The 21,983-nt window shown below is 34.6% G+C and overlaps 1 protein-coding gene across 1 annotated transcript; it reads right to left on the bottom strand.

Moving 5' to 3' along the window:
• Positions 1–251: 251 nt before the first annotated feature.
• On the bottom strand, positions 252–21,742 carry YIPF7 (Yip1 domain family member 7). Its single transcript, XM_061191348.1, has 6 exons — positions 21,681–21,742; positions 20,016–20,132; positions 13,953–14,111; positions 7,534–7,681; positions 2,965–3,146; positions 252–414 (listed from the first exon to the last, which is right to left on the bottom strand). The coding sequence occupies exons 2-6, from the start codon at positions 20,129–20,131 to the stop codon at positions 252–254; spliced, it is 768 nt and encodes a 255-aa protein (XP_061047331.1). The 5' UTR covers position 20,132; positions 21,681–21,742.
• Positions 21,743–21,983: the final 241 nt, after the last annotated feature.

Consider the following 21,983-nt stretch of genomic DNA (forward strand, 5'->3'; position numbering starts at 1 on the left):
GCAACAACTATATCCCTTTTTATTTTAAAGTATTTTAAATTGTTTTAATGCACCAACCAAAAAGCAAATGATCATTCAAACCAAACAGCCTATTAGAGCCCCGTCCTTAAGTGCTGTTTTGTCTCTCTGCTTAATATTCTCTCAACAGCAATAAAGCAGAAATCATATGACCAAATGTGAATGCCAATATATTTCCAGGATAATCTGAGCGACAAACAAATAGAATCCTGTAATGCCATCTCAAATAATCTTCAGAAAACTGTTAGGAGGGCAAAAAGTCCATAAAGTAAGGCGCAAGGGTAGGCAATGAGAAGCTGCTGTCCTTCCATGGCCAAGGCTGAAGTGACAATTTTGGAGGCTGAGAGACTACACCAGCCAATGATGACCAGTGCCAACACAGTTCCAAAGGTGCCCCTAGAGCAAAGGCAAAAGAGATGGTTATCTTACACCAGGAGAAAAAGAGGTTATTGAATCACAGCTGCCTCTGAAATGTCCTTGGTACAATATTTATAACCACTTTCTCAATTTGTAAAATGAGGGTGAGGAACCATAGGAACTCAAAGGCCTCAGCTATTTAGAAAATTTTTGAGTCAAGTTCACCATTAGAAGCTAAATATTTTATAGGTTGGTAAAAACTCAGATTATTGGAAACGGAAGAATTGACCTGCTGTCACTCTCATGAGTCAACATTGAAATCCCAACTTCTGAAATTCTTTTACATAAACTATGTTTAGAGGCTTCTTTTACAGCTACAGATTTCTTTTCCCCACTTTCTTCCTAAATTTACCCCCAGTATGAGCAGAAAAATGACTGGACTCGCATTCCAGTGGGGTTCCTACTCCCCAGCGCTCCCAGGTCCATGTCCTGGGTTTTTGCCTGGGACAGCAAAGCCTGACACAGCTCAGGAAGGGCACAGATGAAGCAGTAAGGCACAGATGTGTGTGGCCTCCCACCTCATTGCTGAAGATCACTTTGGCAAATAAAGGTGTGGATTTTTATAATATCGAAATGGATTTGTTCAAACTGGTGTCTTCAAAAAGTAACTGTGGAGACAGTTGGTTCTTTCGGAAGAAATGGGAATGAAGCGACTTAAAAAAATTGCAAAGTGAAATGGTCATTAGGTCAAGAGCTGCTAACTACCAGCATATTGTTCTAGTTACTGTCAAACTATACTGCCTCACTTGATCCTGGTTGAATCTGAAATTGAGAATTGTGTTTATTATTTGTGAGAATGACAGAAATACCTGCTTTTAATAATTGAACCAAAGCAAAACAAGCGAAAAAGTGTACAATATAGCTTATAATGCCTTAGATTATAAACAAACCAAAAATATTTTAAAACACTCTAGTAAATATTACATTTGTAGGTTTACTTAATATCTATTAGAAATAAAATTTAGAGTGATTCAATTTACAGGTTTTGGTGAACAAAAATGTGAGATTATATATAATTCATTTGAATGTTATAGTAATATGCCCAAAAAGGCAATTTCAGTTTAATGGTCTTAGGGGTCAGAGAGCTTATTCCCCATTAATATAATTTAAAGGATTTCTAATTCACCCTTTACATTTCAGAATGAAAATCTAATGAAAAATGTCTAGACCTCTGATGATTCTCAAAATTCAAGAGTTGTAGTTTTTATTTTCTTTCCCTAATAATCTGGAGTCATTTAAGATACCCCAAAGCTAAACTTTGATGGAAATAATGTCTAAAACCTAGAATTTTTAAATGGTTGATCATTATAGTGTTCTTTGGCAAAAGCATCTGACAAAATGGAAGTTGTAAAACTGAACTCTGTAGTAACTTGTCGAACATCTGTACCAAACAACATAGTAACAGAACAGCTTGCTAAGGAACATGATATACAAAAAGTGGAATTTTTCCATGGACAGGACTCAATAAATACACCTCTAACTCACATTGTACTTATACATTCAGTTTCCATTTTCTGTTGTATTCCTCTCTTTTAAGTGTTAAGCACTCGCTGGTAAAGTAAGGGTTTGCTCTGTTATTCTCAAGACTATTACTTTCAAAATGAAACCATATTAAAACAAAAAAAAATTTCCATCTATGTCATTCTCAATAACATTATGAAGAAAATATCTGAGATTATATCCAAACAAAAATATTAAAGTCTTTCTAAAATGTTTATCTGGCATTGGCAAATTCTGTATGTAATATCCTATCCGGTATAGTGTTGACAACCTAAAACTTGGATTATCCAAGAAAAAAAATGTGAATTGTGTCTCCTTCGGATGTGGAAGAATGAGCACTGATGGCAAATGTTTATTTCTAATTGGATTTGGAGCATGGCAGGTGACAAAGGACTATGTAATTACTAATACTCTTCCCAACCAAAGTGGTAGTGATATGCACTGCCCTGGGAAAGTGTCCGACAGAAGCATATCTACTGAATCCTCATTAATATTTTTGAATTGCAAATACTATCTGCCCAGGAAGTAAAAAAGAAAAAAAAATGGACTGAGCATATATGCTATAAAGTTCTCTAGCAGTAATATCCTCATTAGGGTTCCTGGGAATTCTGTACTGCAAGGAGTCCAGCTGAGAAAGAACACTTGCTTCCCTCCTAGAAGGCAGAGTGCTTGGGAGCTGAAGCAATTTGTCAGTGTACACCAGGCACTTACTCTTCGTAATTCAAACAAGTGAATTTTCTGTTGTTGGTTATATTACCCATGACGATAGTTCATACTGAAGAATGTGACAACTTACAAAGTGCCAATTTTAAAGATAACTTGGTTTAATTTATTTTTTAAATCATCGAAATGGGAACAGCACCTGAGCCAAAACCGACCTACTTTCCTGAATCTGTATGTAGCTTTTAATAGCCAGTTTCCCCAATCCCACTACTAAAATGATCAGAAAGAGGCTAACTGTTGTACTGGTGTGGCAAACCCTAGCGACGATCGTGCGTGTGGGGTCAATTAGCACACACAGACACTTACTGCAGTGAAAAGAAGATGGCACAGCTGGACAGGATGACCATGGGAAGCAGGCAGTAACCCAGAATACTCGCCACGCAGCCATAGGACACCCCTGAAGAGCTCATCAAGTTTAGTAAGGCGTGAATCCCTAAGCAGCCAATGGCGCTCGTGCCATACACGTAACCAAACTGGACTTTTCCTGCCTTAAACAACGGGAAGAAAACGGTTTGAACATAGAACAAACATCAAGAAGAAATCAGACTGTCAACAAAGCAGAGAGCATTTTCGAATCAATCAGCTCAATGCTGTTCATGTCTCTGTAGTGTAAGTCTCGAGACTGGGAGTTCTGGAAAAAATACTGCCTGTAATATGGATTCAGGTCATGAAAACAAACACCACCACCCGCCCTCCTTGAACTATACGTGAGATGGCACAAGCGTGCTTATATTTCCAGATTTATATTTTTTATCATAGATTGCCTACTGGGGTACTAGGCATAGGTAAGGATATATTTTTCTCCCCATATTTGTTGAACAATTAAGTGAATGAATAAGTTAATGAAAAAATTCAAATTTAGTCTTGGAGATTAGCAAACATCTGTCAGATTTACTATGTTTGGTCCTATTCTAAAGATTTCACATATATTAATTTATTTAATCCACACAACATAATTAGTTGGTACCATTGTTGTACCCATTATACACATGAGGAAACTGAGGTGCAGGGAGGTTAAGGAACTTGCCCAAGGTAAAATAATGGTAAGTGGTGGAGCTCAGCTTTGAGTCCAGCTCTAAAATTTAGGTCTTTAACACCTGCAGGAGCTCTAACAAGTCCTAAACAAGGGGACTTATTTAACCTTATTTAAGCCAGTATACCCCAAACTTATCCGACCCCAGAATCCTTTGTTTTCATAATGCCTATTACCAGCTTAACTGAACAGACTTTACGAAAAACTGATTTATATAAACCAACTGATAGCAAATCACAAAAGAGGTATTGTTAAAGGAAGTCAGTAGTGTTCAGGATAGACCACTGACTTTCTGAGGATTCATCAAAATAGCCATCACCCACAGAGCACTAGAGACTTGTTCCTGAACCAGCACCGTTAAACTCATCCAGGGAAAGTCACAATCTACTACTGATTCAACAGAGGATATTTTAATGTTTGCTACCCGAGGATGTCAAAGCTCCAGTAAAGAATGCATGTCATTTTTATATATACATTAAGCTGGTTAGAAATTCTAGAGAAAGATTGAGGAGGCTGACTCCAGTTTTCATGGGAATTATTTGAAAACAACAAAGGATCTGGTAAGTTGATTCAGAGAGAGAGCTTTTTAGCTGTCCTTTTTTCTGCTCCATAGCTGTCCTTATGTCTTACAGAATAAAGAGATATTTATTTTGTAATTAGTTAATGGAGAATATGACCATTTTAATGTTTAAAATTGTCCGGCTATTTTGAAGTTTTCTTCCTCTGCAGTTGGGGAAGTTGATCACTACTAAGTTCTTTCACAAAATGTCCCTGGGCTATGATGCAGAATTCTCTGCTGCATTAGCCATAATAAGTCCTCCTGGCTATTTTGTGAAATAATGCCAATAATGCTAATGGGCATGCTAAAAGAAACACATCAGTTATGTACTGCTCTATTGGGTGAGTTTGCTCCACTTGGAAAATAGTGACAATTTCAAATCACTTTCATGTATTAGAGAAACATTCTACTTAATATTTTAATTGGGTGGGATAATTGTGAGGTAGGAATAGTTGTAATGGTGAAACACAACTTCCCTGTACCCCAAAGGACACATAGCAGGACCATGACCCTAACCAGTTTTGTGCATGGGGTAAATAGAGGGTGGATAAAACTAATTTGGTAGTAAAATTGTCCTTTTCCATTTCAGTTACTGACCTCTCTCCTTATCTCTTACTCTTGTTAGTTTATCTAATTTGAGGTACAATTCCATCTGGCAGGGCCAGTCTCATTTTTTTAAGTTGTTTCAAATTCTAACAAGGACTTGTAATTGAAATGAAAAATAAATGTTCAATTTCTCTTTAAATTCAAAAATTTTTAGGTCAGCCTTGTACCACCCTTATTACTACATCTTTACTTGAAGTACTTCTTATTCTTCTGATTATGCTTTTATATTGGCCGTGCATGTTCCTTTTCCAGATCACACTCTTAGCTCTACTAGAAAAATTAAATGGAGCCGTAGCTTTAAAACGCTTGTGTTCATGATTTGGGGGGTGAAAATAATTTTAAGAGGAAGAATAAGTAAAATTAAATTTGTGTTGAGCATTTGAAGCAGTTCTTTTTAGTTTGCTTCCTTCAACATGAAGAAGGTCCACTAAAAGGTGCTGTGCCTTATATCATTATAAAACATAAAAGTGATCAGTATGTGACCATGAATCTTACACCTCCAGAGATAATGAACAGATTTGAATATTATTTCTGGATTTAGTTTTGCTTTCTCTAGTACAATGCATATACCAGCCCATAAAATCATCTTTTACATTTTAATCTTAGATATCCAGGACAGGGTTAACAGCCCCAAATGGACTCTAAGTTAAATTTGGCTTTATTAATATCCAGTGGAGTTTTTCGGTCCTTATTGTTCTCCATGTATCAGAATCAATTCTGAAGTAACCACATCTAATGGTAAAGTTGAAGTGAAAATATTTGCCTAAAAAGTTTGAGAAAATATGCACTTTTACACATTCCTTAAAATTTCACAACTGAAACGAACCTTAAGAACCACTTATATAAACCTCTTTTTTGATCTTCAAAATGAAAAAAAATGAAGGCCAAGAAATAGGAAAAAAAAAAAGGTTCAGGATCACACCTGGAGGCAAAGTTAGGGGCAGATCCAATTTTTCCGCTTTCAGTTGAGTTCTTTGCCTGTATTGCTTTGCACTTAAAACAAAAGAGAGGATATTTAAATAATTCCAACTAACATTATGTACCCAAAAAAGATCTTAACGGGATTAATGCTTTCCTTTAAGAGGTGGTAATAGTAATATTTTCTACAGAAAAACAAACAGCTGTTATATTACAAATTACCTGAAAAAGGAAGATGAGTTAATATATTAAATTGATTGTTTCTGACAATTTGATTAATTGACATGGTCTTACTTAGCAGCTTAATCTAAGATTATCAAATTACTATGACAAAGACAGAAGGGATGTTAGAGACTAAATTAAAACTCTGGTTGATATAGTGTTAGATTTGTAGAGTATTTGCATTTGCTGTAGTTCAAAGGAAGAAATAAGACGCTATAACTAAGTACTATTGTATTGGATAAATATGATGTGATTATTGACCACACTACAATGCAGAAATTAGATTTCTATCAGAATTTCGATTAGTATTATGTAATTAATAATGAAAAGTGAAGACTCATTTAGTTGCAAATACATTTTACAACTACTTTTGAGAAGTATAGCTGCATTAGGGAAGTGGATAGCTGTAAGAAGGGAAAGTGAAATGAATAGTTATTTTAAGGACTTTTCTTAGAATCTTTAATTTCCTATATTACCTCTCTTGCCAAGTTTAGCTCTTTGTGCCCTAATGAAACTGTGCTTGTCAGACTGGCTTGACTATCTTGTTCATCTTCTGTTTTTAATGTATTGTCATAACCTCCTTAATGCAAAATCATAGACCTTTCTCATTTCTTCTTTTTCTTCCCTTTTTTGGGTGGAGAAATCATTTTTCTAAACTATAAGCTAGAATATCTTCTAAACTTAACCTAGGTGGAAATATGTTTTTCTTTTTTGATGACTCTGAATATCATTACTCCCAGAGTTAAAGAATGAAAGAGGCCCATACACAAGACAAATGGAGATGTCAGGGGAAAAATTGCCTTCATAAAAAACAGAAAACTAACATGATAGGGGAAATATACAGGTTGAATAAACAAATCACTGCTTATCGTTGCAAGTCAATTTATTCATAATAGCCTAACCAGAAACAAGGAGACTCACCTCATACCTAAAAGAATATTTGAAATAGTCTAGAGATAGATACACCCTAGCAATGAAAATGATGAGTAAATAGAGGGGATTTGTCCAGTGTCACAATAGAAATCTCACAGAAAACAAGAAATAAAATTTCAGCCCTCTGTTTCCCAAATCCATGTGTTCCTCCAACTTTTTCAGATTGACAGTCTTTTCTAAACAACAAAAAAGACTTAATTACAAGAAAATCATTTATATGATTTCCTGTTTTGTTGAAAATCTGTCTTGGTGACTTGATTTTTGAAATTCTATTTAAATTTACATTTTTTATCTGTTGTAATACATGATGGCAGTTTCTCTTTGTCATTATGGTTCCATTAAATATGTCTCTCTCACCAAAAAAAAAATGTAGTCATGAATTAAACAAACAATTTTCACTTCATAAAGTGATATACTTTCTTCCGTATTTACAAAGACGTCTTCAAAAATGACATTTGAAAGGACATGCATTAAAATCTGGTACTTGGCTGTGGTGTATGCAGAAGTAGAAATATAATGCTGTAAACATGAAACTTAGATAAACCAACGTTAGCTAAAAAAAAGAAAAAAAAAGAAATATGTAGTGCTTGCTTCTGTCCATTACCAGAAGTAGGGAAGCTCCTAGCACCCCACAGAACAGGATGGGCCCAGTGAGGTCTGTTTCATTCATAATGCTGCCATCTGCTGGCTTCAGTGGGTTTAACACTGTCAAGGTTTTTTGCCATATGTGATCAAAATTAATTCCAAGTTCTAAAAAGAAGAAGGGGGAGGAGATAATATAAATATAGAAAAATAAACATGAGTAATATTCTTTAATTAAAGTTAACAAATATTATTAATTTACTTAGCACTTTAATCTGATTGTGATACCTTCATAAAGTTCTATGTAATATATAGCAACCTTAAAACAACAAAAAAAGACTTTTTATTCCCACACAATGAGCTGAAAGATATATTTTAGAGAAATAATTCCATCAAGGAAAAATTTCCCTGCCTTCTGCAGCAAATATAAGCTTAAAATGCAGCCAAAAATGAGGAAATGGACATTATACAGTAAAAACAAAATATAATGGTAGCTAACAAACCAAAAGTCCCCTCTTAATGCCCATTGAGATAGTTCTTTTTCCTGCATTTTCTATTGCTAACACTTTTGAAACTTGTCCTACCAAACATACATAATTTTCAGTTAGCAGTGTTATCTAATCTAAAGACACTTAGCCTAGGTCTGGGATTTTACTTATACTCTGCCTGATGAGGAGAGCAATACCATGCTAGCTGCCTGAAACTCCACAGAGGAGAAAAGGCAATGGCTCATTCAGCAAGTAAAAGCAATCATGGCGTGCATACATATTTTAATAAGGTCAGTGCTCTGTGTTGTTGAGTCTGTGTATTCAGAGATTAAATTCTTGAGACAATTAACCTTTCCCTTTTATGAGTGGTGATGGTAGAATAAAATATCCAGAAGCAGTGGGGCTCCGTGTCCATGAGTCTAAACTCAATTAGAAATTTCTAATTATTTCTCCAATGCCTTGTTTTTCAAAGAATTCTGACTGCCCCTTTACAGACCCTGCTGCTAGATTCTGCTCCTCTTATATCTTTTTCATTAAAAAGAAAAAAAACACAAAAACCCAGCCATTTGACATCCACTGAATATAGAAATAAATGCCAACATCACATCAGTTACTTTTCTCACCACTCCTATAAGATAAACTTTAAGATGCATCTGGAGTAGAAGAAAAGGACATTCACAAAGGAGAATATAACGTCACTACTTAGGAACCAGTAATCAAGCTGTTTACCCTCCTTCTCTCATTTTAAATTTGAATACGGGTGGGGTGGAGGTTAGGAAAAACTGGAGCTAAACTACTATAATGTACATACATTTGAGCTAAAAAGAGTGGAATTCTTTTCAACTGAATATTTTTACAGAATTTTGCTGTAAGCCCTACAAGATTTACATGTGTTGGTCTTACTGACATGCATTGAGGCTGGTACTGTTATTTTATTCCTACTTTGTGCATCAGATGGCTGAGGTTTGGAGTGATGAACTCTTCCAAAGTCACAGAGCCAGTAATAGAAAACTAAATAAATAAAATAGTCCAATTAAAAAATGGACAGAAGAACTGAATAGAAATTTTTCCGAAGAAGACATACAAATGGCCAACAGGTACATTAAAATGTACTTAACACCATTAATCATCAGGGAAATGCAAATCAAAACCACAATATCATCTCACACCTGTTAGAATGGCTAACATCAAAAAGACAAGAAATAAGTGTTGGCAAGGATGTGGAGAAAAGGGAACCTCTGTGCACTCTTGGTGGGAATGTTTATTGGTGCAGCCACTATGGAGAACAGTATGGGGGTTCCTCAAAATTTTTTTAAAAATAGAACTACTGTATGACCCAGCCATGCCACTTCTGGGAATATATCTGAAGGAAACAAAAACAGGATATCAAAGAGATATCTGCACCCACATGTTGAAAGCAGCAACTGCCAAGACATGGAAACCACTGAAGTGTCCACTGATGGATGAATGTGTAAAAAAGTTGTGGTATATATATATATATATATATATATATATATATATATATATATATATACACATTGGAATACTGTTCAGTCATAAAAAAACAAGGAAATCCTGCCATTTGTGACAACATGAATGGCCTTTGAGAGCATTTTTCTAAGTGAAATAAGCCAGACAGAGAAAGTCAAGTACTGCATGGTATCACTTGTATGTGGAGTCTAAAAAAATTATGTTAAGTCAAACTCATAGAGTCGGAGTAGAAAAGTGGTTGCCAGGGACTAGGGATAGGGTACAAAACAAGAGGGTACAAAAGAAAAAAAAGAACCCATGCTTTTAATCATATAGCTGTGGTTGAGTCAATGTGCATTTAATCTCATAAGGTCTGTATTTTTTTGAAGTGAGCCCAGTTCTCCCATGTGAAGGATTGTCTCCCTAAATCATTGGTACCTGCCATTCAACTTCCCTTCCCAGGATTTAGTAACCCTCTTTGGTCAGAGACAGGGTATAATTCAACTTATTTTATAGTTGTGTATACCACCTAAACACCTTGCAAAGCTGACATTCTACACACAGAATACCAGATGATCTTTCAATGATCGCTGTGACATAGAGGGACCTTGCTCTAACAGGGGCCTAGACATTTTTAGAAGGTCAGCCAGACATTGCCCAAACTAGGATAGAAAGTGTATCTTTTACTCTTTTCACATCCAGGTTGACAATTGCTAGCCAACCCAAGCTTGAAAAGAAAGAATTTGAATTTAATTTGAATTAAATTAATAGTGAGCAAATCATTTACATTTCAACTTCCCTTTTTATTTTCACAGTGTATTTATATATTTCTTAATGAACATACACTTTGGAGAATATGAGTAGTTCACTAACTTAAAATAGGTCAGAATGTCCAATGTCATTTTTAAAATAGCAGAAGATTTTAAAAATTGAGAAATGCTATAGTTTAAATTAATTTCACCTGAGGCTTATGTTGTCTTCAAACTTTACTTTCAATTTATATATTTACGTTAACAGTATGTTTTCAGTATTTACCACAATAAAGTGGCCTTTAATTCAAAATACCTTTCTCCTCAAAAAGCATAATCATTATTCCTGAAGAAACCCAGATGAAAATGCTTTATGAGACATTATTACTGATATCAGCCATTTATTTGATGGCATAATTAACTTTTGCACGTTTCAACATGGAGTCATGAAACAACGAATGAACATAAGACCTACTAAATATTTTCATAAGAAAAAATATTTTATGTGTTTTTTACCAAAATACATCGCCATAATATTTTGTTTTCAAATTTATTATAAGGTATGCAAATGAGATACCTACTTATCAATTGTAGATACCCTAATATAACAACTTATTTTACAAGATAAAAAAAGATGAAACTGCTGTGAAATTTGAATGCAAAATTTATTGTTTTGCTGTCATCTAGTGGTAGTAAAGTATACAATATATATATTATAAAAATGAATTAATATCTTTGTTTTCTATGCAAATTGTGGCATTGGCCTTTCAAATATAAACATCAGGCTATGCTCCAAATGTAAATACCAAATATCACAGTAATTTTTCTAGTCTGACAGATTTGAATTGACTATTATTCTTCAAGATGCATTTGTTAACATTGATTATACATGATCAAATAGCAAGGTTATCATTCTTACATAAAACGAAACAAGTCTTTTAGACAACAAAGTATTTAAGGAATAAACGAGTGCGCTTTCAAATAGCATGTTTTTGCGCAAGGGATGTTAATTATTATAACATCATAATTTTATAGGTTGTTTTGGTGCACGCTCAATAAAAACTAGCAAATGTCTTTTATCATCTTATCCTAGAAATCCTGCCTATGGTATTTTTATATCTTTTAGACAGATGAGGCTTGAGGCTTTCACAAAGTCACCCAGCCTGAAGAACATATTGAATCAGAGTCTAGAAATTTCATAGACTCAAAATGCAAAATTATATCAGATACTCTCTCTTCTAATATACTATGTATTTGGTGGGGATAATCACAAAGAGAAAACAAAACAATCTAGGAATTTCTCTGAGATGTAGTAGGAGGGGAAATCTAGTATCTTTCCTATTTGAAATTTAAGAAGACATCATGGGAGAATGTATTTGAGTTTAGAATATCAGAATGGAGGCATCTGAGACAAGTAGAAAAGATTATTTTCAGTAAATGTTACAGGAAAAATTGATTAATCATTAAAGAAAAAAAACAAAGTTAAATTCTACTTCATGTACTAACCTAAAACAATTTTCAATGAATCAAAAATTTAAGTGAAAAACAAAAAGATAATTTAAAAATTTAAGAATCTACAAGAGGATATAAGCAGTATCTAGAGCTGGAGAAATATATTCTAAACAAAAGAGCAATTGGAAAGAAAAGTTACCAAGAAAAATATTGTGGAGTTAAAAACATAAACATGATTAATAAAATGACTATATGCCCTAATATCCCATAAATGAATTAGATGGCAAACACAACCTAGGAAAAAAAAGCTTGAAATACATATTCCAGACAATAATTAATATCTTTACCATATAAATATCACTATAAATAAAAAAGGAAAGGAAAAATCTTAAGATTCCAATAGGAAATCTGGCAAAGAACTTGAAAAACAGAAAGAAGTAAAAACATGTGAAACAATAACATATGAAAAAAACATATAAAACTGTCAATAAACATATGAAAAAAAGTCTAACTTTTCTAGTAACCAAGAAATAAAAAGTATTATTTTTTGCCTTTTTGCCTATCAAATTAACAAAGACATTTCATATTCTACTATGGAGGTCTGTTGGCTCATTATTTTTCTAGATGAGCCTGACAATGTAAATGACTTTTGACCCAGTAATCCCAATGTTATAGTTCCAGCCTAAGGACAGATTCTGTACAGGTCAAAGTTTTTACTATGATATTCACCAAAGCATTATTGATTATAAAGAACAACCTCTATGGTAGATTTAAATTATGGTACTTGTATATAGTAAAATATTATGAAGCCATTACATGTCATATTTTCAAATAACATTTAATGACTTTAAAGAATGCATGTATAGAAATGCTTATGATATAAAGTAACTTTAAAAAATACAAAACTTTATGCCCATAGTATGATCTAACTTTTATTTTTAAGTATTTACCAATATATTCATAGTCAAAGAAATATAGTATTTCATTTTTTAGTGTATATATATATATATATTCACAGAAAAACAGAATAAAGGATGGAAGAAATTACATCAAATTATTAATGATAGTCATGTCTCAGAGACAAAATTTTTGGTGATTTTTTAATTTTTTTTTTTGATTTTTTAATATTTTTATTCATATGTTTCTATATTTTCCAAATTTCTATTTTGAATATAGATTACTTTTATAATTAGTCAATTGATAGGTTTTTTTACGTAGAGATGTTGGTGGAGTCAAGGAAAATTCTTGATGAGAATAGCTTATAACTTTCAGGTGTTAGATATCAGATGCAGAGGCAAATTAGAATGAATTGGTTAAGCATAATTGATCCAAAAACTTAACTGGCTTCTAAGAGCCAACAAATCGATTATATAAATCTCTGTGCTTTTCTAAATGGTTTAAATCTTTCCTCTTTTCTTAATTTTGAAGGCAAAGAGAGAAGAATGTTTTAATATCAGGTGGCTGTCTGTGTTCATAACAAGCAAACAATGATCTTTTGATGTAAAATATTGGGAATTTTAGCCTATCCCTTTTCACTGGACTACATACAAAAGAGTTAGAGCAGTTAGCCTGTGAATATTTCTCCTTGGCTTCCAAATTTAAATCTCCTTGAACTTTAGTTTTCTAGCATCATGTTGACATTCCTTAAGAACAAAAGTGGCAGATATAAATTGGCTGGATTAAAAAAAAAAAATCAATGGATGGAAGATGCCTGAAATCTTTGGAGGCCACGTTTAACTGCAAGGGTCCCCAGGTTTCCTTGCCACCAACAGTGCTATTTACTGGAATCATATTCCTTCCCACTTAGTCGTATCTAGCTGAGATGTGCGGGCTCACATGAGCCAGGAAGGGAAAAAAACCTGTCTTTTCTCCATGACAACAAAAAAAGAATATTGAGAAACTACCCCCTTTGCTCCCAGGCAAACATAGCAGAAAATAGTAAGATATGCTGGTGGTTACTTTGATATAATCACTCTGCCAAAATATGCCTTCACTGTTGTCTAGATATGGTCAGGGAGTCCACATTCAAGAAACAGTGAAGAAACATTTAAAAACTGGAAGACTAGCAGAGCAATAGCTCATATCTACTTCCAATTGTCCCCACACATACAGGAGACAAATTCCCAAAGGTTTAAGTGTGTTGGTCTGGCAGACTTTTGTTTATATGTGGAATAATCACATAAAACACTGTGTGCGGCATGCTGACAGCGCACATTAAGAGCTGATTATTGCTATTGTTCTTTGAGCTGTACACACATTAATAGCACTTCCTTAACTTATCTTCTAGTAAAGGAGGCTCTTCATCAAAACTGTCAATGTAAGAAGATGGTGAATAATAATCCTGGTTGGATGCTGGCTGAAAGAATTGTCCCGCATAACTTGATGACACGAGCATCTCTGGTGGGACGAAGGCAGGCTGAGGCTGCTCACTGGCCTGTTGTCTAGAAAAAGGAAGATACTGATATTTACACATCTAAGAAAGGGATATTACGACAAATCAAGGAAGGAAACTACAATTTTCCTTTTATGATTTCTCCTAGTTTTCATGACTATTTACCCATGAAAGAATTAACTTGCTTGACGTTTAAATTTAATCAAAAAAAGAAAAAGTAACTAGTTGTGAGAAAACTCTCTAGCAGAATGATCCATATTGACTAACATGTATTGATAATTTACAATGTGCTGGACACTCTCCTTCACATTTTCTCACATAATTAAAACTCTGCAAAGTAAAAACTGTAGTTTTAATCCCATCTTACAGAAAAAGAAATACAGGTTCATGGAGACTGAATGACTTGCCTGGTAACACACAATAACATTCAGGTGTTGGACTGTGAACTGAAACTGTCTATCTGAGCAGTGCCCTGATCCCTACACAATGCTGCTTTTTCACTGATTTTCAGGGACAGTCACCAAACAGGACATTCCCTATAAATCTGTGGAGGCAGCAAGTAAAAAATCATAGTCATACTAAGGGAAGTCAGCCAGACAGAGAAAGACAAATATCATATGCTATTGCTTATATGTAGAATCTAAAAAAAGAAAAAAAAAAGATGCAAATGAACTTATTTACAAAACAGAAACAGACCCACAGACATAGAAAACAAACTTATGGTTACTAGAGGGGAAAGAGGGGGAGGGATAAATTAGGAGTTTGGAATTAACATATACACACTACTATGTTTAAAATAGATAATTAATAAGAACCTACTGTGTAGCACAGGGAACTATACTCAATATCTTGTAATAACCTATAATGGAAGAGAATGCAAAAGAAGAATATATATATATATATATATGTATAACTGAATCACTTTGCTGTACACCTGAAACTAACACAACATTGTAAATCAACTATATTTCAATCAAAATTTTTAAAAATCAAAATTTTAATAGTAGTCAATTCATAGGAAAAAAATAAACACATAAACTGACCTTTGTCCATCAAGGAGTAGACTTTTTAGCTCTGGCTATTCCCAGACAGTTATTGACAATCAAATTATCTTTGAGAACCTTACTTAAAAGTCTTCCATAGCTGGCTTCACTGTCCGTCTTTTGAAATGTGCAATTTAGTTTTGTTGAAACACCATATTACAATATTTCCTTGATTGTGCTTTTATTTGGTTTTTATTTCACCATTTGTGTGAGAAAGTTGGAAAACAATCTTAGTACATAACTTCTTGCAGGAAGAGAAACGAAGGAAGAAAAAAGGGCTCATCTGTGAGGTTATTTGGTCATTTCAAACTGTTTTTACCGAAAGGAAAGGAAAGAGAAGGGAAGGGAAGGGAAGGGAAGGGAAGGGAAAGAAAAGAAAGGAAAGGAAAGGAAAGGAAAGGAAAGGAAAGGAAAGGAAAGGAAAGGAAAGGAAAGGAAAGGAAAGGAAAGGAAAGGAAAGGAAAGGAAAAGGAAGAGAAGGGAAAGGAAAGGAACATGAAAAGTGGTCCTTGATTTCCTTGATTACAGAGCATCTTAATTAGCTCTTTGAGAAGGTAAATACTGATACTTTGATGATTTCTAACAACACATTATTCCAAATTTCAACTGAATTAGACCAAAATAAACACTGGACTCTGGCTGCTAGGATTTAAATATTACCTTTGTTAACAGGCATCTCCTATTCCTGCAAAAAATCATTTCAAACAACTGTGAAGTGAGTGCAAAAGCCTCCTTTAGAATGACTGGCAACATTCTTGGTCATATTTCCCTTCTTTTGCTTCCCAACTCTATGTATTATATTTCTGCCTGTAATGCTAGTCCCACCGTAGGATGTATCCTGAACCAAGTAGAGTGCTTAGCAAACAGGACTCCTGGAGTCTGACTGCCTGGGTTCAAATCCCAATTTTATGATCTTAGGCAAATCATCTCACATTCTGTGCCTCAGTTTCCTCATCTGTAATATGAAGACAATAATAGAACTCATAAGGTTATGATGAATTAAATTAGCTGAAATAAATAAAGCACTTAGGTTAGCGTGGGGCACACAAAAAGTGATCAATAAGCATTAGCTAAGTATATGTCTGCTCTTCTCTTCCCGAGACTGACACCGAAGCATTCTAGACACCTTCCTCACACCCTGGAACAGCATCTTCTATATTTGCAAATTGTTGTCTCCCAGTCTGCCACTTCCTCAGAGAAAACAACATTAATAGGAAGCCAAGAGTTTGTATCCCTTCTGTGCTGATCATCTCTAGCTTTTTCCCATTTTGGTTTCCCTGGAACACCCAGACTGGCTTCGACAACATCCCACCCACCCTGTGTTTTCCTACCAGGAGAATCTCCACTACACTCGTGCCTGGCTTTCCGTCTCTAAGCCATGAAGCGATGGTCACACCTGGTCCATATACAAACCCTCTGAATGCTCACTAATTCTTCAATATTCCCCTTTTCACCACCTATACATGGGGTTGTACAGTTCCAACCAGCCTGAAGAGGCTTGTCTTTACTTAGATGATATTGTGTTAAGATACGGCATGGTCTCCAGCTTGGGAAAAATATTTAACTGTTTCTGAGGCAACAGGACTTAACATTCACCTTCCAATGTAATTACAGAAGATCGCTGTTAGAAGACTCAGTTATAATTTCTGTGGTTTCAGAATTATGTTCGTTGCACAGAGTCAGTTTTCTGTCGCATCACATAATCAATAGGTACCTATTTTATTAGAGGCTTTGTTTTTCCAAAACTATATGGACTTCCATCATGAGGGTCAACTGATGCTCCTTTCCTTTGTCAGTCTGATCCCTGGGGGAATGGGCTTGTATGACATTCCCAGATCCTGGCTCAGCCAGCGGGTACACATAATGATGTGGCATTGACAGTGCCATTAACTACGTTTGAAACACTAAAGGAAGATCAGGTCTAGAGATTCAGAAAAGCTGATGATTCAGTTATCTATCTGTTAAAGTCCTACTGAAACATTCAAAGGGAGTTTTCCAGTTGTCGTCACCTTTCTGCAGAAAGAGCTATTTCTTACTCTGAATAATTGGAATAGATTTCCCATTTCAAAAGCTGGGAAACTGCAGTGGGAAAATACAGCCTAGAAAACTGGCTGCAGTCATTGGAAATAATGCCTATCTGAATGACTGGATAGTTAAGTTGTTTTTTTTAATGAGAAAACTCCATCTTGTTCATCCTAAAATAAGAAAACTTGTTTAAAAATATAAATATCTTCATTCATAATAAGCACATTCAACCAGCTTTCAGATCACTATGCCATACATTGAGCTTAACAAGTGTTTTAAAATGAGCTCTCTTACTGAGGAGGAGGGAACGGGACAGGGGACAGGGAGAGAGAAAGAGACTAATTGATTAAAACTAGCTACTGGATTCCTATGTCTTTTGCCAGTATGATGAGCATCTTATTCTGATTTGGGGTACATTTTAATTGAACTATTCACTGTATGAATAAAAGATCAAGTTTCTGGAGTTATTTGATGCACACTTGTCAATCACTGACCTGACTCCATGTTTTATGTACCTCATAAAAGTACCACAGCTAATATGCCCTTTTCTAATTCCTGAGTCTTGCAGTGTGGGTTGGAATTTAAACGTTACCACATCCAAATCAGGACTTGGATTTAAATGCTAAGCATCTGAAGTAGGCCAGGCCATCAACCTGATGCAATATAATCATAACTTGCCCTCACTTGGTTATATTAATTTCCACCTCCTTGTCGTCTCGATTTCTGGTCAACATTGATATGTGCAATCAAATGGAGAAAGAAAATTGGGTGGGCTGGGGTGGGGGGAGAAGGCTGTGGTTTGAGTCCCTGCTTAAGGAGACAGCTTTGTCTCTCTCTTATTGGACTGTTCAGTTTCATTTAGTCTGAAAATGTGGATTGCAGATGCTGCCCAGGTGCTTATTCCATCTGGAGAAGAGAAGGGAGAAAAGAAACAGCAGGCCACTGGATCCTTTCAATAAAACAGGAGCACAGAGCTGAAAAATCCTATTAGATAGCTTTCATGTGGATTATATATTTTGAGTTACCATCCTGTAATACCTTCATGCTCAAACTACTCCCTGGGCCATCATACACTTTTCTGTTTTTTCTCGACCTTCCAAACCGTAAATCATAAATGAAATAAAGTTAAGTTCTTTTTCTGTTGTTGGATTCAGCAATGATTGAGCCAATTCTAGACAGCTTTATCCTTTTCCCCCATTTTTCTTATAAATATTTTAAACACATTTAATTTGCCTGGTGATAATATTCAGATAGATAGGTAGCTAGAGGTATGGATTGCTTTTCATTTTAAGAAGTTCTTATGGCAATTTGACTAATGCTAGACAACATAGACTAGGGGCATGAATGAGATAAAATTCCAGATATTTAATTTCTACAGTTTTAAAAACATTAGTTACCAATGCCTTTCCCTATCGCTTTAGAGCAGTGGTTCAGCACGAGTATTTAGGATGCAGCTTGTGAAAACGGCGCCTACCTGCCTGTGTCTGCAGGAGTCATCAGCCCATAAAAACAACGTCCAAATTATCTTGGGTGTAGTTGGAACAGAAGCGTCCCCACTGCCTGTTGTATTTATTCTGTTTTTTCCTCCTTATTCTGGAGTTGTCAAGGTACTTACCTGTGTTCGAAAAATAAACTTCAAGAATTAATAAATTTGAAGTATTTCTTATGTGGTTATTTGCCCTAAACTTGTTGGAATGGCACAGTAACCACACATCCCAGTTTGCCTAAGATGATCCAGTTTATTCTTATTGTACCAACATTGTTATTAATAGCACACATTTTACTCTCAAAAATGTCTTGATTTTACAATAAATTATATGCCCCTTAGTCTAATCCAACAACCTTGGACTAGCCTAACCCCATTTTTTACTAGCTGTGTGACCTTGGAAAAATTCCTTAATTTCTCTGTCCCTTCTCACAGTTCACTAATCTAAAAGAACATCTGAAGAAGCAACTGTGTAACCAAATGCACGTTTAAGCGACTTGGCAACGGTGTCCATTGCTTCTGCAAACTATAGTTATGTGAAAAAATAACATATATATTATAATGGTTTTACTTTAACACACACTTTCCTGCACATTATCACAATTGTTCTTCAGACAATTCTCACGAAGTAGGTATTATTAACATCCTTATTTCTCAGTTTAACACTCAGTTGGGGAAGTTGTCTTTCCCAATGTGACAAAAAACAAATGCCAGAGCCAGAACTTGAACCAAATTCTTCTCATTCTAACTAACTGCCCTATTTGGGGTGCTAGTAGAGGGTAAATACTAAATTCTTAATCATTTTTAAATTTATTTTCAATTCAGGTTGAATTGTCAACTCAAATAACTAAAACACATTCTGAATTACGTTTATCTCGATTTCAGTTAGGAATTGCCACACTGTATTATAATAGCATATTTAATTGTCCCCCTCTCCAACATAAATTTTTTAATTTTGTGAGGGAAAAGATTGTGGATTTCTTCTTTATCTTTGGGTTTATAGTGCCTTTCTTAATTTCTGACACACAAGCAGGCACTCAGTAAATATTTATTAAGTTGAATAAAATCGGTTTCTTGAGCAGTGTCCTGGAAAATATCAGGTAAAAGGAAAATGTTTTCTGTCTGTCCAGGGCCTGTATTCATGCTCCCTGTTAAGTGATGTTTTGAAAAGAGGAGACAAGTCTTTCACCTATAAACAGGCCTGAGACGATCAAGGCCATTCATGGAAAACTGAATTCATTTCTCTGCCCTTTCCTAACATTTCTTCTTGGGCATTTTACTGAGATACAGTGGGGAGAGGTTTTGCTTCCCTGAAGGGAACCTCCCTACCTGAAACCCCCTGTCAAAATATTATGACTTCTTAAAATGAGAACATATTTTCTCAATGTCAAGTACTTACTTTCTAGATCCATGAAGATTTCCATAGGCATTAGAATCATTATAACTCTGCTCCTGATTATCAATGTTATAATTAGATTGGTAAAAGTCGGAGTCAAATTGTCCCAAGTTTGACATCCTGAAAAATAAGAGTGAAAAATGCAGAAGTTTAGGAGTCAGTGAAAGTTCCTTTGAGGTATTTACGAGGATTAATAGATGCTGTGATTATGGCAGGATTCCTATTAGAGAACAAGGTAGTCTTTGAATGGGGAAAGGGTGTGGAAATGTATGCTAGAAAGTCATTTACAAAACCTATATCTTCAACTAACTTTTGTGAAGTTTTCACTCACTAGGACTGTGACTTTGACTAAATTGACTTTAACTGATCTGAAAAACACATTCTTCACCTAATACCTTATTCTCAGCAGTTTAAGAGAAAAAGTTTAAAAGTTGGTATACATCTAGAAAGTTTTCCCTTAAACAATGTTAGTTCCCCACTTTAAGAATATATATAGAGAGAGATAGATATACATATATATACATATATATATGTGTGTGTGTATCTATCTATCTATCTATCTATCTATCTATCTATCTATCTATCTATATATATATATCTTGTTGCAAGGCCAGAAAGCAAACAGCTAATAATAATAATATTTGTTTGATTTTCTCATAGAGCTTTAAAGCGTGCTAACAGCCTCTCTTCTCCCCAAAACATAGACAAAACTCTAAAAACTAATCTCCTAGTTCTACTTTATAATTCCTAAAAGGTGTTTGAAACATTTTCCTTTTCTCTTGCCCTGCCTGCTGCACCTGGGCTTATGCTAAGTCAGAGGGAGAAAGGCTCAATTCTGCTACAGGAACAGAGTCTATCTTTCCATACACTATCTACATAGTTTTTATTCACTTCTGGGAATGGAGAGGAGTGCATGATCTTGGTATAGACCTAATGGCTTAGAATAGCAGAGGGAAAAAGAAAGACTTGACAGGAGGAAAAGGTGAGGGAAGAAAACAATAGCAAAGTGGGTAATAGTGTCTCTTTGGATGAAAATTAGAGAATGGAGTAAAGAATCTTTTCAACCTGACAGATATGGTTTTCAACTCAACATTTTAACCTTTATTTTTCTTTGAAAAGCTTTTTATTTCAAAAGAATGAATTTAAAAATCACTAGCAGTAATCCATATAATTATAATAAATCTATGGGATACTACTTATAATAAATTTCAAATGAAACTGCATAAACAGCCTTAGCTCTAAGGGCCTCATTAAACAGAAATATTCAAGTAACAGTTGTCAAATATATCAAACATTTTTCAGCTCAGTAAAAATACAGAAAGCTTTTCTAAAATTAGATTCATACATCTGATATAATAAATCAAGATTTTTCATTAGTAATGTGTATAAAAGTAACTATGAATTATATAAACTAAAATCAGGACTAGGAGAATGTTAAATCTTTTAGCAACTTATACTTTAAAGAATTTAAAATTTAAGAGCAGAACTTTCTCAGTCCATGAAAATATGTTATTATAAAGCATAGAGAGTAATTTTACTGGAAAATACAGTAAGTTTTCAGAACATGCAAAGCTTTATGTAATATGACTATAGGTATTAAAGTCCTTACATAACCCAGCTTCATATTTTGTTTAAATGCCAAATTTTTTAGAAGGATCAGATACATACCTTTATATTATTTTAGTCGAAAGATCCTCCAACAAATGTAGCTTTATTTGAGAAATTTTTAACAAATCAGTTCATGAAAAGATGACCTGCTGGCTATATATATAAGCTTCTAAATTTGTACTCTGACACGCTGAACAGATGCTACAGCCAAAAAAAAAAAAAAAGCCTGCCAAAAGCCAAACACAGTATCTTGTAATACTTGTTAAAGTGTATAAACACAGTGAATGGTGTAGAGACAATTTGATAAAGCAAATGGTGGATTCAGTTTCCTTCTGTGACTAATGTACCCTTAAACAATGATTT

This window comes from Eubalaena glacialis, chromosome 5 (assembly GCF_028564815.1).
Source record: "Eubalaena glacialis isolate mEubGla1 chromosome 5, mEubGla1.1.hap2.+ XY, whole genome shotgun sequence".
NCBI lineage: Eukaryota > Metazoa > Chordata > Mammalia > Artiodactyla > Balaenidae > Eubalaena > Eubalaena glacialis.